Raw genomic sequence first — 17,625 nt, 5'->3', positions numbered from 1 at the left:
CTAGAGAAAGATGGTAACGTTCTTAATGATTTCAAGTTAAAACATTCATCAGATACCCAGTGTTTCCAAATTTTGAAATAACGTTGATCAACTCAGATCTCTATGGATGAAATCATCTATTCTGGTAAGAATCCTGGATCAGGAACTGTTAGCCATCCTTTTGGATTTACCCTAAATCCACTAAGAGTAAATAAGATATTCCATAAATATTTATGCCCAACAGCTTGTCATTTTCTGGGTAGTTTATCCCTAAAGATATATATCAAAATTGAAGAAATACTCCTTTATTTGAAAACCTTTATCTCTGTTTCCTCATGCAAGTTTTTTTTAACTCACTTTAAGATAAGGTTAGCACTGTTTCTTCATGCCCTGGTGGTGTTAAGTCCTCACCTTGACCAACATGGTCAGGAGATACCTGTGGCATGTGTGGCTACATCTCTTAGCAGACTCCAGTTCAGCTCTATGTACTTAGTCTTCAGAGATGATATGGTATTAGCTCAAGATCCCTTCATGACAGGGGTGCCTGGGTGGCTCAGTCGGTTGAGCATCTGACTTCGGCTCAAGTCATGATCTCGTGGTCTGTGAGTTCGAGCCTGCGTCGGGCTCTGTGCTGACAGCTCAGAGCCTGGAGCCTGCTTCGGATTCTGTGTCTCCCACTCTCTCTGCCCCTCCTCCACTTATGCTCTGTTTCTCTCATTCTCAAAAATGAATAAATGTTAAAAAAAAAAGTTTTGAAAAATAAAAAATATCCCTTCATGACAGAGGCAGGCTTCACCTTCCAGAGATGAATATAAACATGTTTTGGCTCTTTATTCATAATTTGGACTTGCTCACACAAGGTACCTTTATTCTCTGCTTCTGATAACATGGCTAATACTTGAAAATATAACTGATCCCCTAGCCCTCCCTCTGTCCCAGACCTCTGTTTTCAAACCTCCTGGGCATAGGAAGTCCTTGATACAAAATAGCTCTAATTAGAATTATCAATGTGGCATGTGTGGTGGAAAAAAGGAGGGAATAGAAATATGTGCTATGCTGAGAACAGAGAAAGGAGAATTGGTAGTTTTGTTGAAGCTGATAAAAACCCAGGTTGCCTGTATTTTAGAAAACCTTGGATATTTGGCTCTAGGAGATCAGACGGCAGTCCTTAGGTCTGACCTTGTCCTAGTCAGAGCATACACTGAATTCAGCCATCTGGTACATAATTAGAGTATTTAGGGGAAATGTTGATGACTCCCTGTAGAATTGGTCCATTCTGTGCCCTCTGCAGTGTCGACATTGATCTGAGTGGATGTTAATGCCACTTCCTATTAATTTCCTTAACTTGTCCCTTTTGAAGGAGACAGCCTTAGTGGGAAGAGAAGATTCTAATCTGAATATTCAAAATATAGTCTGTGATCTGCCTGCTTTTTTTGGCTGAGGACCCGACTATAGTGTTTCCCCAACAACAGAAAAATAGCATATTTGTTGACACAAGACATTATTTCATTAAAAGCTACCAGAAGAGTATTTCTTTGCATTTTATTTTAAAAGATGTTCTTATGTATAGGAGCATAATCCAAGTTACTAATTATGTACTTTTCCTTGACCTTTCATTTCTAAACAGAACCCACTCCACAAGGCATTTAAAGTTCCTTGAAATGTCCTGCGTATTTATCCAGATCTGCTGTAAGATGTGTATCCAGCCTTTCATGTTTCTTTACCTCCTCCTGTGATGTATGACCAATTTCCCTTCCATGTCTAAGCATCTTCTTTGCCACATGTAGAAAAACCATGACTGATTCCAAAATAAATAGCTCCATAGAAATTTAAAAGCTCCCTTAAATAATAGGATATAACATGATATAGCACACATTTACTTGTCTAGTATAAAACTCAAGATATTCAAAACATAGCTACTTTCAAATAAAAAATAAATTTCTGAGACATGTGTGTTAGTTTTCCTTCCTCTCTAACATAAACATAGTTTAGGGGAATGTCAGGAACCTTTCACACTGCATTCTGAGAATTCTACATTTCTCATGAAATTGACTTCAAAAAATAGTTTCTAAAAATCACATGGCAGCAGTGATTTGATAGAAACACATACTCTTTAGATTTGTCTCTCTGTTCATCTATCTGTAGATAAAGGCTCAAACATCTTCGGATCCTTAGCAGTTATTTTTCAGTTACCCATTTCCGTAGTTGTACATTTCTCTACACTTGTTAATATGGAGTTACTCTGAAATCTGAGATTGAAGTAAACTGTGACTCTGGGCGATAGTGAGGACTCTGGTAATATTTCTAGCCCCTAGGATGCTAAATAATGAAGAGAGAAATATCAGTCTTCTCAGCACCAGATGCGGCTGAACTTTGCTGTCTGATCCTGCGGTTGGGGCAGTGGCTCAGAACTGTGTTCTGTGGTATACGTGCAGGTGCTGGTATATAAGGGGCCGTCCTACATTTAGATGAGCTACATAAACTTTACAGGATCCAGTTCCTCCCAGATAAATGGTCTCTACTTCTTTCATGTACCCAGTTAAATTATCAAAGGCAAGAGTTTTTGTCTTTAAAGGGTGTATAATCCCAAGCTTCAAGCAACTTTCATTAGGGATTATTTCACATCTATAAAATTGTTAGAAACAGAGAACTTTCCAGTCCTAAAATGGCTATGTAGTAACCAGACCATCAGTTTCAGTCTTATCCCACTTTGAATGTTGACTTATAAAAGGAGAAAGCTAAGTTGGCTAAGTTTAGAATATAATCCATCTGGAGTGGAGAAACCAAATCTTTGTTCAAAATTTGATGCAGTTGAGAAAAAACTAAAGGTCTTAGAAATTACAGAGACTTTGTAGAAGTTATTTTGTATTCTCAGGACCTATTCTCAGGACCTCATGAATGGTACCTTCTGGGTGCTCAGTAAAAGATACCAATGTTTGATGTATATCCTAAGGGGACATCTAAGAAAAAGGCATTTAAAAAGTTGAAGCCTCCATTGTTCAGTTAATAATATACATGGGTGGTTTGGGCTGCAGCTCTTCCTCAGTAAAAGTCATGACATTTTATTTATTTGTTTATTTTATTTTTTATTATTTTTTAAATTTTTTAACGTTTATTTATTATTGAGAGGCAGAGAGAGTGAGCGAGCAGGGGAGGGGCAGAGAGAGAAGGAGACACAGAATCTGAAGCAGGCTCCAGGCTCCGAGCTGTCAGCACAGAGCCTGACACGGGGCTCGAACTCACGAACCATGAGATCACGACCTGAGTCGAAGTCGGACACTTAACCGACTGAGCCACCCAGGCGCCCCAAAAGTCATGACATTTTAGATAGCCATGTGTATATTCTTGTTTTTCTCACTCAGTGCCCTCATCAAAGTGTTTTGGTTTTTTTTTACGTTTTTATTTTAATTCTAGTTAACATCCAGCATTACATTTGCTTCAGGTATAGAATATAGGAATTCAACAAGTTCCATATAACACCCGGTGCTCATCATGACAAGTGCACTCCTTAATCCCCATCATCTATTTAACCTACCCTCCACCCGTCTCCCCTCTGGTAACCATCAGTTTGTCCTCTATAGTTGAGAATCTGTTTCTTGCTTTGTCTCTCTCTTACTTTTTCCCTTTGCTTGTTTATTTTGTTTCTTAAATTCCACATGAGTAAAATCATATGGTATTTGTCTTTCTTTGACTTACTTTGCTTGGCATAATACATTCTACCTCCATCTATGTCATTGCAAGTGGCAAGATTTCATTCTTTTTTTTGTGGCCGAATAGTATTCCATTGTGTGTGTGTGTGTGTGTGTGTGTGTGTGTGTGTGTGTGTGTGCGTGCCACATCTTCTTTACCCATTCATCTATTGTCGGACACTTGGGCTGCTTCCATATTGTAAATTGTAAATAATGCCGCTATAAACCCCTGTCACAGTTTTAAAATCCTCCTAGAATTTACTTGTCAGTCTGCTTCTGACCAGAAGTCCTGCAGGGTGGGACACTGTCATGTTCACAGTTGGGTTTTTGCTCTATAGGTGGGATTTGCTAAATACCATGCCCACTTCCATAGACATGAGACTGAGGTGCAGAAAGGGTGGGTGGGTGGCTGTTACACTGAGACCAAGACCTAATGCTAGGATTTGATTCTGGGTCTTCTCTTTCCCCTCTCTGAATCTTTGAGGTGAACCCCACGTGCAATCCCAAGTGATTGCTTCAGGGATACCCCTAATGATAGAGTTTCAATACCAAGTGTATTACACTTGATGTTGTTATCCACACCTTTTTAAACCCTCCAATACACATAATACTGTTCCTAGTGCATTTAATTACTTTTCTTCTTTCTTCCTTTTCCTAATTCTAGCCTCTTAGCATAGAGAGAGCTCCTCATCAAATGAACTGTGGTATTGTCCTTTGGGTCTAACTGGTAGGGAGGACCAGGTTCCTCCTAAGGTAGAGCATGTGGGTCTTCGTTTCCCAACTAGTATTATCAGTTGCCAGAACTCCCACAGCTGCCAACTGCCAACTTTGTGAGTTTGAGCCCCATATCAGGCTCTGTGCTGACAGTTCAGAGCCTGGAGCCTGCTTCGGATTCTGTGTGTGTGTCTCTGTCTGCCCCTCACCTGCTCACACACTCTCTCTCAAAAGTAAATAAACATTAAAAAAACATATATATATATATATGTAGCATATATATGTGTGTATGTAACATATATATGTGTGTATGTAACATATATATGTGTATGTAATATATATATATATATGTATATATATATATATATATATATATATATGTAGTTATGAAGCATGGCATAGAAGGGGCATCTGGGTGAATCAGTCAGTTAAGTGTCTGACTCTTGGTTTCAGCTCAGGTCATGATCTCACAGTCCACGTATTCGAGCCCCACATTGGACTCTGCACTGACAGCAGAGCCTGCTTTGGATTCTCCCTCTTTCTCTCTTTCTGCTCCTCCCTTGCTTGAGCTCTCCCTCTCTCTCTCTCTCTCTCTCTCTCTCTCTCTCTCTCAAAATAAATAAATAAATATTTTTTAAAGAGCATGGCATGGAAGATTTCAGGGCTTAGGCAGTAGAATACGAACTTTATGGCTAAAACATAGCCATAGGTCAAAGACATTTCTTAACAGTAAATGTGCTTTTTGAAAATAAATAAAACCACTAAATTATTTCTCTTCCTTTTCACCCTTCAAAGAGATAAACATATTCCATGCTTCAGGAAATGTCTACCTTTCCAGTAATTTGGAAACATGCTGTCAGTGAACTGAAAGGTCTTTGGCAACGTGCACATTGAGAAACTCTTTTCTTTCTTTTTCTTTCTTTTTCTTTCTTTTTTTTTTTTTTAAAGAATTTCCACGGTGGCTTTTGACATCAGAGACAACTAAGTAGGTGTACCATTGCTGTAAAATTAACAGTTCTTGTTTTGGGTGACCAGCCACACGGGGAAAAAATTAGATGCTCTAAAAGGCTTTGGTAAGTTCATACCATGCCAAAATGTTTACGGGGTCCGCTAGATGAAAGCAGTAATCTAAGACAAATTATACACCTGTCTGTCATCCAGAAATCTGAGCTTTCATTCCCACACAGCTAGGCTGGACCCTCCACATTACACCTGGCTAAGGATCCAGGACCACGTATTGCTCAGTGTTTCTTTTTAGTCAAATAAGTGAATTTTACTGCATAATCATGGCATTCCCATCTTCTTAAATTCTGTGTATGTTGGTTGAAATGTTCATTTGCTGACTTTATCTCAGGTGAAGTTATTCAAAAATTTCATGATGGCAGTATAAATGGTGATGGAGATGGGCCAGCAGGCATCATGGGGCACTGGGTTAGCCTGAGTTCAAATCCTAGCTCTGCCACCTGCCTTTGTCACATTATCTTAATTCACAAACTTTGGGCCCTCACCTGATAAGTAGGGTTCAGTAACAATTAAAACATCATAGGGAGATCGTGAGGATTAAATGAAATGATGCAGAAATGCATTAAATGAACTGTTTAGCACAGTCCTTAGTATATAGTAAGTATTCAATGAATGCTAACTATAATTACGGTAATTAATCTTTTATTCCTGCTACTGCTTTAAAAACATATTTTCTTACGTTTTCTAAAGCCCCAGGTTAGTGCAAATGATAAGGATTGTTCAGAGATTTCTATCCATTTATACTCAAGAGAACTCATTTTGAAGATTTATTTTTTTCATAATGCTTCTTTCTCAAACCCCTCTGGCTTCCCACCATCCAGACCATAAATGTTTGTCAGAGCCAGGCTGATTATTAATCAAATGAAGCCTAAAGAAAATACTTGGTATTTATTTTAATTGTGGTTTAAAGAGCTTTCCCCACCATACTGGCTTATAAAAATGCCTAGAAGTTAAAAATGAAGTAAATTTGAATAAAGTCTTTAGCTTTTGGAGCTATATGTACAGCAATCTGATAGTCTGTGAAAAGAGAAGAAGTTTGTCAGATGATCAAGTCTTTTCAGAAAGGAATCTGGTTTACACTGATTTTTTAAAAAGTCGGGCTATGTAATCTGTCTGTTTTTTCACTTGTTCTTATAAATTGGAAGGAACTTCAAAGCCAAACAACATTTTGAAGTGCTTTTGCCCTAATTTCTTGGAATAGTATACCTCAAGAAATGGTCTTTTGTGATGAGAGAAACTTAGCATTTCTCTTTCAAAGGAAGCCATCATTTTTCTAAATAAACTCTACTAGTTTGATGCTCTCTTCTTTGCTTGAAACACATTTTCTCCCGCCTGCCCAAACATGGTTTTTGCTGAAGAGTGATCTGGGTTTCTCTTTGTTCTCCCCATCTGATGTGCCTTTGATAGAGGATGGTTTCTCGCTCTTTGGGAGCAAATCCAGACGACCTGAAGGACCCAATTAAAATTAGTATTCCACGCTATGTGCTCTGCGGGCAAGGGAAGGACGAGCACTTCGAGTTTGAGGTCAAGGTAAGTGCCCCTTCTTTACTCTTCTGGAGGAATGGAGGCTTGAAGCTCCCAGGGCTTTCTCTGTCTATATACATATATACATATGAAAGGAGATGAAGCTACATGTGAACATGTTCTTTTATAGCATATTGGTCATGCCCTCCTTTAAACTGATATGTGAAAGTCTAGACTGTAAAACATGGAGGGAAGTTATGCCATAGAAGGTGGTGGTGGCTGGGGATTCAGGCAGACACGGGAGGAAGTTCTTGTCACCAGCCCTACAGGCAGGGTGACCAACCCTTCCAGGTTATCCAGGACTGTTTTGCTTTCAGCACTGAAAGTTCTATGCCCTGGGAAACCAGTTCATGCCAGGCAAACCAGTGCAGTCGGTCACCCTATCCCTGGTGACCTATCCCTGGGCTTAAGCTCAGTTTTCTTATCTATAAAAGTGGGAATAATAATGTTTATGTTACAAGGATATCCGTGCACATAAAGTTATAACAGTTGCTATAATTACTACTGTTGCTTTTAGTGTTGTTTCTATTATTATTAATTTAGGAAGCTTTCCTAATCCATTTTAGTCATGATTTGATTTATACAACTTTTCAGGAAGAAATGTGCCTGCTTCCTTACATCATACTTTCCAAAATAATGACTTCATCTTATTCCTAACTTAGTTCCATTGACTCATAACAATTCATTAAATATTGCTGGATGCTCTCCTCTCTTCAAAGAATTAATGATTAATAATAACACTTATTCGTTTTCAAGGCTAGGCAAGGGTATTGATGTAATAACATCCACTAGGGTCACCAGTATATGGCTGTGTGAGGGTGTTCTTGGAGGTGAACATCAGGCTGGGAATCTGGACACTGAGGTCTTTAGGCTCTGATTCTGTTGCTGTTTGTTGAGTGATGCTAAGTCTTTTACCTTCTCTGAGCCTCAGTTTTCTCACTGGTGAAATGCGGAAATTGGATTACACCGGCGGTTTCCAAATTTCTTCTTAGCAAAGACGTTTGTTGAGAAAATATTTATGAGGAAGGACACTGTGGAAAGCAGATCAGCATGGAGCTGCTGTGGGGGGAGAGGGCGGAGGGAGCCTGAAGCCAGCAGTCCCCACCCCCACCCCCAACATGCCCCTTGGTGGGGAGTGGAGCCCCCGGGTCCTTAGGGATCTCTCCCTTTTAGGCATGCATATTCATTTTCAGTCTTCCAGGAGAAAGAGTGCCGATGAGTTTTGTAATTAATCAAGTTCTCAGATTCTTATCTCTATATATTGTTTTCCTTTTTATTTTTTAAACCTAGGCACTAATTTATACATTTGAGGTCCCTGCTGAGAGTACATGATGTCTGGGGGGGGGGGATGGTATTTTGAACGTCACTGACCAGATTGTGTGGTTTCTTATTAAAATGTTATGCCACGTCCAGGAGCCAGTACTTCTCACCACCCCTGACTGTATGCCTAATGCCTGCTCAATTTCTGTTCTCAATCGTTTGAAATTGTATGTGTGTGTGTGTGTATTTAGAGTTCCCTTTGTACATACATGTAATGTTATATACATTTATCAAAATACTCTCTGAAGGTATGTGTATTATTTCTATATTTAAAAAAAAACTTTTTTAATGTTTATTTTTGAGAGAGAGAGAGCATGCACAAGCGGGGCAGGGGCAGAGAGAGAGGGAGACACAAAATCCAAAGCAGGCTCCAGACTCTGAGCTGTCAGCACAGAGCCCGACACGGGGCTTGACCTCACAAACAGTGAGATCATGACCTGAGCCGAAGTCAGAGGGTTAACCGACTGAGCCACCCAGGCACCCCAGTCCATATTTTTAATTAGAGGGTGAAGACTGGCTTTCACCAGCTCAGAATTTGAATTCTCCTAAACAGAGAGCTCACAGCGCTGGAGAACATGCAATGATTTTCATTGGTGCATAGATATATTTTATTTTAATAGATAAATGTGTTAATAAAATATAACCATTAAATTGATTTCATGCCTAAAAGATAAGATCATGGATAAAGAAGATACTTAGTTGATTTAGTATGATCTCACTTATATGTGGAACCTAAAAATATAAACCAAGCTCATAGATACAGACAGATTGGTGGTTGCTGGGGTGGGTGAAATGGGTGCAGGTGGTCAAAAGGGACAAACTTCCAGTAATAAAATAAATAACTCCTGAGGATGTCAAGTATAGCTTCGTGATTATAGTTAATAATGCTGTATTCCATATTTGAAAGTTGCTGGAAGGGTAAATCTTTAAAAGTTCTCATCATAAGGAAAAAAATGTTGTAACCATGTGTTGTGACAGATACTCACAAGACTTATTGAGGTGATCGTTTCACAATATATACAAATATCGAATCGTTGTATTATACACCTGAAACTAATACGATATATGTCAATTATACTTCAAGAATTAAAAAAAAAAGAAAAGAACTAGAAAAAAAAAACTGAGTTGATTTAAATTTTTTTTTTCAACGTTTATTTATTTTTGGGACAGAGAGAGACAGAGCATGAACGGGGGAGGGGCAGAGAGAGAGGGAGACGCAGAATCGGAAACAGGCTCCAGGCTCTGAGCCATCAGCCCAGAGCCTGACACGGGGCTCGAACTCACGGACCGCGAGATAGTGACCTGGCTGAAGTCGGACGCTTAACCGACTGCGCCACCCAGGCGCCCCAAACTGAGTTGATTTAAATAAAACTGGCAGGCAAATAATAGTCCAGGCCTTATCAGATCTGGCCAAAATTGTGAAGATCATTCTGTGAAGGCAAGTTAGAGAACCCACATACAGAAAATCGTATGGGACCTTTCAGAATACTGGCTTTCAATTCAGAATACATAAAATCCAAATCCAAAGAGTTTAGCTTTCTTTGAACTTATCAAAGCCAAGTTCTGAAAGCATATCAATTGCTCTGCTTCCTTCTTGTACTTATCCCAGGTGCTGTAATCGGCATCAGGAATGGCTTGTTAACACTTGCTGGAGAATCCCTAGTTCTCTGTGTAGGAAGGGCTGGCATGCATTGGCAGGTAGGTGTGCTGAGGGTCTGACATTCTTCTGGAGTTACTAGTCACAGAAACATCAGGGCCCCAGTACTAGAACATGACCTGAATATACTGCCCCTCCCCTGAACAAAACAAAAACGGCCACACCCCAGCAAAGGCATAGCTGTTGGGATAGTGCTGGGTGCGCCAATGTCCTGTCCAGTCTCCACCAGTTAACCTTACAAGCCATAGTCTCGCTGTGCCTCATCTGTAAAATGGGGATAAAGAGACCTGCCTGGTTGGATTAGTATGAACAGTGCATGAACTTAGGTCATGTAAAGTATTTAGAACAGTGCCTGCCACATGCTAAGTGCTGGATAAGTGTTTGTTTTTAAAAAATAGGTAAATTTTTATTTAAAAAAATTTTAAAGTTTATTTATTTTGAGGGAGATAGGGAGAGAGAAGGAGGAGGGGCAGAGAGAGAGAGAGAGAGAGCGAGAGAGAGAGAGAGCGAGAGAGAGAGAGAGAGAGAGAGAGAGAGAGAGAGAGAGAGAGAAAATCCCAAGCAGGCTATGTGCTGTCGGTGCACAGCCTGACACAAGGCTCAATCGCATGCACCATGAGATCCTGAGCAGAAATCAAGAGTTGGATGCTTAACTGACTGAGCCACCCATGTGCCCCATAAAATAAGTAAATTTTTAAAAGGCACAAGGAATGACTGAGATTTTACCCTTGGAATCCTCTTAATGACTTTGGATGTATAGTTGTATCTTTGAGAGTTTGGGGGTTTTGTTTTGTTTCCATTTTGATTGTTAATTCCCCCTCAACATTCCTGAATTCTAAAATTAAGCATGGCAACCTTTTCCATCCATGATTTGACTATTTGATGCATTGACAGTTTTCTAGGACAGTCACACTTGTGATAACAGTTTGGCTACTACTAAAGTCTTTTCTTGATGAACCGGTGGCTTTCAGGCAGCTAAGGTAAAAATTATTTTTTTTAAGTCTATTCTATTTAGTTTTAGAGACCTTTTTTGAAGGAAAATCTGATGTTAATGTATATAGATATTTTATACTATAGTACTATATACTCCAGAGAAATCTTCACTCCTTTTTTAAACAAAAGCGATTTCTGTTTTCTGTTCTTCCCCTGTTATGGTCTTCAAAGTCTCCTGGGATCCTGAATATACGCAGCAAGGCTCTGTCACCAGCAGGGAAGGGTCTTGTCAATGATGTCAGACCCCGGTTGACTGTATAACTTGCTCCGTGGTCACGGCCGGTTCATTTAAGGGGCCAAGCTGGCCCATGGACACACGGCGCCCACAGGGTTCAAGTCTCCACAGGCTGAGTTTGCCCCAAGGAGTGGGGCGGGGAAGACAGCATCTGGTGTTATAGCTGCCCCGAGCTCTGTCTTTCAGCTTCTCCCTCACCCTTCCTGTTCCCTCTGCCTCCTGCCCTTTTCTGCCTGCCTTTCCTGAGGTAGCATTTATTACTTAAGTTATTCCTTCTTCCTGGCCACTTTCATTTTAATCCCCAGTCGAGTGGCTCTGATTGGGTTGCTCCTTGCTGAATGAAGTAGTCATGAGCCAGGTTAAGGTACTCTCTGAGGTCAGGTATGAGGAGTGGAATTTGGAGGAGGAAGGAGGACAACAGTGGTTCTCAAATGCTCACCTTCTGGTCCCTGATGAGTTCAAGGAAGTTCCCATTGCTGGGATTTAAAATGAGAAAAGTAGACTTTTTCATTAAACTAAAATTTAATTCAAAAGGACTTTTTCTTCTGTATACAGGGATTAAAAATGACTTTCTTTTATGAAGTAACTATGAAAATAGATACATATACAGGTTTTTGTTTTCTGGTCCCATTTGATTTTTTTCAGTTAATTTTGTTGAGGCATAATTTACATACAATGAAACGCACGTATTTAAGTGTAGTTTGACAAGTTTTGACCTGCGTATACCCATGCAACCAGCACATCAATCAAGACTTAGGACTTTTCAGTCATTCCAGAAAGTTTCTTGTGCCCCTTTACGGTGAGTGCCCCTGCACAGCTGTCTGCGACTATAGATGAGTAGTGTCTGTTCCAGCACACCGTGGAGATGTGGCTGGCAGCGGTTACTTTTCCATGTCTGGCTCCTTCCACGTAGCGTGATGTTTTGGAGATCCATCCATATAGCTGAGTAGAACAGTAATTTGTTTTTTGGTTTTTGGTTTTTTATGACTAAATAGCCTCCCATTGTATAGATATTTCATGATTTGTGGAATGGTATTTGTCTTAATGTCCTTACTTGACAATACAGAAAGCTGTGATCTCCATGATGCACTCCCTTCACACCCCTCGCCACCCACTTATTTTGCTCATCCTTGAAGGACACATGCCTGGGAGACCCGGGGCGAGGGCCTTGGTTCCCATCACCATTGTGGTTATGCCTTCCAGCAGGTCGCAATAGCACATCCTTCTGGGACTGTGTACACATGTACTGCAAGAGATGTACGGCCTGCAGACTGATGTCACAGGCGGGCAGAGAGCTGTGGGCGTGCTAGTCTAGCTACTCTTGGAGAAGAGCACATTCTGTGCTGAATGGTGTTGAATGTCACCCGCTGGTCAGCAGAATGTACTGGTACAATACGTGCTTGCTCTAAACCGCAGCTGTCACAGGTTATACCACTAACTGGACTCCAGCAGTCATCTTAAAACTCCTGCTTCAAATGCTTTTCAGTGATTGATACAGGAAATCAATTACACTGCGTTATACTTGCCATTTTCAGTCAGCCAGGACCAGGGTGGATAGAATTTAATTTTTAAATTAGATTTCAGTAGGATGCAAAACACCAGCCTGGGAAATCTGTGGTTAAGTCTCACGGAGGCTGGCATACTCTTATGTTATAGAAATAACCTTGTGTTTCCAGCATCGTTTTAAATTCTCTGCCCTTTAATTTACATATTAACATGGTAATATAAAGAAATAAGCCAACACTGGTGTATTTTTTTTAATATTTTGTTTCCTAAGAGTCTTTATTCCTGTAAAACCTGTAGGTAATCTTTACAGGAGATTGTTTTCTGTCTTCCTAGAGCCGAGACTTCTGCCGTGTTGTTCCCCTTCCCCCCACTCTCTGTCCTGTCACCTGGTTTCCTCCCTTCACTGCAGAGGTCACAGCGGCAGTCACATTGTTTTCTTTCAGTCACTGTCATGTTTATAGATGGTCTTCCTTTGGGCCCTCCTTGCTGAGTCCCCAGCCCTCCCAAAGGCTCTGACTGATAATGGTCACCCACCCAGGAGAGATCACTTAACAATGTGACACACACAAGTCCATCACCGGGTGTTCTTACTGGTCAGAGCCCTTGTGGAGCTTCGGGATTTTGTGTCCTTGTGCCCTTTGTAAACAGCGCCCCACGGGCTCCCTGTGCTCCGACTGTGCTGGTGGATTCAGTCATTGAATAGCCATCCCACCCACTGTTTTCCTAATGATGTGGCTGCTTCTCTCATGGTCCAGTGCAAGTACAGGCAAATCATGCTTCTGGACTGTGTCTAAGTGCAAGAAAGCCAGTGCGTTCTGCCTCCCCGCTGCCTCTCCACCCTACCCTCCAGCGCGCCAGCTCACGCACATCCTGGCTCCAGCAGTCTCCAGCACCCACAGAGAGGTTCCGTTCTGCACAGAGAGGTAGCCCTCTACCCACTGTCCACCTGCTGGACATTATGCTGGTCACCTGAGCACGCCAGCCCCTTGCTCAGGAAGCACCTGTTGTAGAGTCGTATCTTCTAAGGAGCCCTCTGGCCACCTGGCACCCTAGTCATACCCACCCATGCTGTTCAGAGAAGGACAGCGCTCTGCCCTTTTTGTGTGGTGGCAGGAGGTAAGCCCTTTGGGGCAGAATCACTTTGGTCCACTTGTGGACCAAAGGAACACAGGACTACATACTTTACCTCAAACACACAACATCTGAAACAAAACCGTTCCTAATTTCAGTCACGTGATTTGTGCTAAAGGTACCACAGGAACAGTCACCTCCTCTTGCCTCCAGATGCACCTGGTTTTCTGTAACTCCTGATCGGCGGCCTGAGAAGGAGAGGAGACACAGGGGGGAATGATAGCAGGAAGGTGTACCCTTGGGGTGGGTACCCTTCCAGCACAAGCTTGTAGACCACCTGCGAGGGATTCCTGAGTGCCCAGTCTGTGGTGTCGTTTTCTTTCCTGTCACGTGAGCTTAGGTATGTGAGCCCCTCTTCCAGTCTCAGTCAGTGCTGCCCTGGAGTTGAAACGCAGCCAAAGGCAAAATTCAGGCAGCTGGCCTCTGGCTTTTACGACTGAAGGAGCCACGTGACAGGGACCTCAGGGCCTGGGCCAGACAGAGCTGTGCAAAGGTATGAAGGGAGAGGAAGCGAACTGTCACTGTATGATATGCGTTATTTTGCCTGAACAGGTTTTCAAATATTTCGGTGAGTTCTCAGCATTTCAAACTTGGGAGATCTGACATGGAAATCCAAATTTGTCACGTTTTGTAAAATATCAGAACATGTGGGAACCCTGGGCCGGTTTTCCCAAAGAGCAAGCCTGATTGGGGTGAGCCGGCGGCTCCTCTTGGTTTGAGGCTCTTGCCTCCACTGCGCCACAGACGTCATTGCCCCCGGACACAGAGGAGATCACCAGAGGGAACAGTACACGCCAAGTCCCGACTGCCCGGAAGGGCTCACAGACCAGATGGAGTCTCTGATCACACAGTTTATGAAGTCCATTTACACACACAGGGAGAGGGGAGCAGGTGGGCGGAGGACACTACCTGACCCCAGGGTCATACCGTGTTCACCTGCCCTGTCTCTCTCTGCCCCAGAGCCTTCCCGCTCTGCTCGCCAGTGCGCATTTGCCCCAAGGCCACGTGCCTGGCCAGTGCCCTGCTGAGCACCCCTGGTTTTCACCTGCACTTCTTGGGTAGCGCGCTTGTGGGCCCAGCACGGGACCGGGTCCTTCTTGTCAACGGTGGTCCATTCAGGGCTGAATTAGCTGTTGGCCCTGAGCTGCCTGATCATGACCTACTACTTTGTATCTCTAGGTAATGCTTTTATCTGTTCTATCGTATTTATTTATCCCATCTGTCTCCAGCATGCCTTATAGGTTATAGGACTTTATTTAGCACATCTTATGCATTCTTTTGTGTCTGGAAAGCTGCCTGTGTCCTGCCCTCTGTTCTGGCACATATCCTGAGGTTTATTTACCTGTCTCACCTGAGCTGCTGGCTTACTTACTGGCAGTGCTCAGCCCCTCTGAGGAGCTTCATCCGTCCTCTGTGGCAGAGCTGTAAGTGCTCAGGTAGCACTTAGACTCCCCCTGCGCTGTCTGCTGTCTTACACCCCTGTACTCACGGAGACTCTCAGAGGTTTGTTCCTGGCTAAACCCTTCAGGCAGTTGTGTTTGCAGCCTCTCTTCAGGGGAGGACAGCGTCATCTATCAGGCATCTTCCTCAGCCCGGGCACTTTGCCAGGCATGTCCGCAAATGTGGAAGCTATACCAGGATGGGGGTATTACTTGCATTTAATGAACTAGGCCATTATGAGCGATTTGCCCAAGGCCACATGGCCAGTGAGGAGATCCATACTGGTTCCTTTGCTTACTCATTTTAATGTGCCTTATTTATTTATTTATTTATTTATTTATTTATTTATTTAAGGTTGAGAGAGAGCGCAAGTTGGGGAGAGGGGCGGCAGGAGGGAGAGAGGGAGAAGGGAAAAGAGAGAGAATATGAATCCCAAGCAGGGTTGATGTTCATTGTGGAGCCCATGCAGGACTCTATCCCACAACCCTGGAATCAGGGCCTGAGCTGAAACTGAGAGTTGGGATGCTCAGCCGACTGAGCAACCCGGGTGCCCCAATGTGCCTTCTAAATTTCACTACTTTCTGCTCTTTTTAGGAGTCGATGCCATATTTTAGTGTTGCCCCGGATGGGGGGCCATTTCCACATCCTTGCCTACTTTCAAAACCTATTTTTGTGTGCATTTTAATTTTTTAGCTCGAGTTGTGGCCAAGTTACAGGCCCTCTGTAAATTGGGGCTATTAAGAAGGCTCTGACAGACCTGGAGAATTTGATGGTGGAGAGACCTGCCAGGGAGCATGAAGAGAGGAAATGCCCAGAAAATGTGCACTTTGAGAGTTGGAGCAATCACATTTACAGTCAGAGAAATTTTTCTTTATTTGGCAGAACAGAAATAAGCACCATTCCAGTCTGTTAGATAAACTGTGCACACATACATCTTTCAGAAATACTCCCAACTTGATAGAATATAAATGTTCAGAAGGATTTGTGTGTTGGCATCTGAATCTCTGCTTATTAGTAACTTGATAGATTCTCTCCCTGTATGTGTATTAGCATAGTCGAGACAAATGGAGTGTTGCATAAGCTGCGGTCCATCTAGATCCCTTTGTGTGTTATTTTCAAACACAAATAACAAGTCAAAGAAATAACATTGGGACTGGAAGAATCATATTTTATCCTATTTTTTTAAGCACCTTCCCATCTTTTTGAGAACTTTGTCTTTCGCTACAAAAATTAAGACAAAACCTTTTTCCCTTCCCTTATTTTCACACAGAGCAACTCATCTTTTTATATCACTTTCACTTGGGGCAGTTGTGTTTGCCTTCACAAAATAAATGCTGCACATATGAAAAATGGCAAAGAAGAAATGAGATTGAGTCATAAGCGCAGAAGGAAAACAGTCAACTTGGTTTGGCCATGCCTTGAATTTTCATTTCAAGTTTGTTTTTTCCCTATAAGAATATATTAATAATTCTTCTTCCAAAACTTTAGAATTTGGGGAGGGAGGTTTAACATCTCTCCTGGAATAAAATTGGTTTTAAACTAAATCACAGGGGTGCCTGGGCGGCTCAGTCCATTAAGTGTTGGACTTCAGCTCAGGTCATGATCCTGTGCTCCATGGGTTTGAGCCCCGCGTCAGGATCTGTGCTGACAGTTCAGAGGCTGGACCCTGCTTCAGATTCTGTGTCTCCCTCTCTCTTTGACCCTCCCCCACTCACCCTCTGTCTGTCTGCCTCTATCTCTCTCTCTCTCAAAAATACGTAAACAGTAAAAAAAAAAAAATTTTTTTTTTTTTTAAATTACAAAATGAGGGTCGCTGAGTGGCTCAGTTGGTTAAGCATCCGACTCTGGGTTTCAGTTCGAGTCATGATCTCACAGTTCGTGGATTTGAGCCTTGTGTTGGGCTCTGTGTTGACAGTATGTACCTTGCTTGGTATTCTCTCTCCCTTCCCCTCTCTCTGACCCTCCCTCCCTCTTTCTCTCTCTCACAATAAATAAATAAACTTTAAAAAAATAGGGGCGCCTGGGTGGTGCAGTCGGTCAAGCGTCCGACTTCAGCCAGGTCACGATCTCGCGGTCCGGGAGTTCGAGCCCCACGTCGGGCTATGGGCTGATGGCTCAGAGCCTGGAGCCTGTTTCCGATTCTGTGTCTCCCTCTCTCTCTGCCCCTCCCCCGTTCATGCTCTGTCTCTCTCTGTCCCAAAAATAAATAAACGTTGAAAAAAAAAATTTAAAAAAATAAATAAATAAAATAAAAAAAAATAAATAAATCATAAAATGGTTTGCACTCCCATTTTTGCAGTTGCTATCCAAAGATACCCCTTGCCTTTGAGTGGTGCCTAAGAAAAGACCTGTGATCACAGTGCTAGGAGTTACCATTTATTGGGTGCTAAAACACCCTGCTAATTGTTTCACAT

The 17,625-nt window shown here is 42.2% G+C and overlaps 1 protein-coding gene across 3 annotated transcripts in view; it reads left to right on the top strand.

The window, feature by feature from the left end:
* KIF16B (kinesin family member 16B) overlaps positions 1–17,625 on the top strand; it is a 289,278-nt gene that overhangs the window by 204,804 nt on the left and 66,849 nt on the right. For all 3 annotated transcript variants that reach the window (XM_043602924.1, XM_043602923.1, XM_043602922.1), the window contains one exon: positions 6,813–6,935. In XM_043602924.1, the coding sequence (XP_043458859.1) occupies positions 6,813–6,935 (123 nt within the window). The remainder of the gene's footprint in view (positions 1–6,812; positions 6,936–17,625) is intronic.

The sequence above is a fragment of the Prionailurus bengalensis genome, chromosome A3 (assembly GCF_016509475.1).
Source record: "Prionailurus bengalensis isolate Pbe53 chromosome A3, Fcat_Pben_1.1_paternal_pri, whole genome shotgun sequence".
Classification (NCBI taxonomy): domain Eukaryota; kingdom Metazoa; phylum Chordata; class Mammalia; order Carnivora; family Felidae; genus Prionailurus; species Prionailurus bengalensis.
This window is presented reverse-complemented; position numbering and strand designations above follow the sequence as displayed.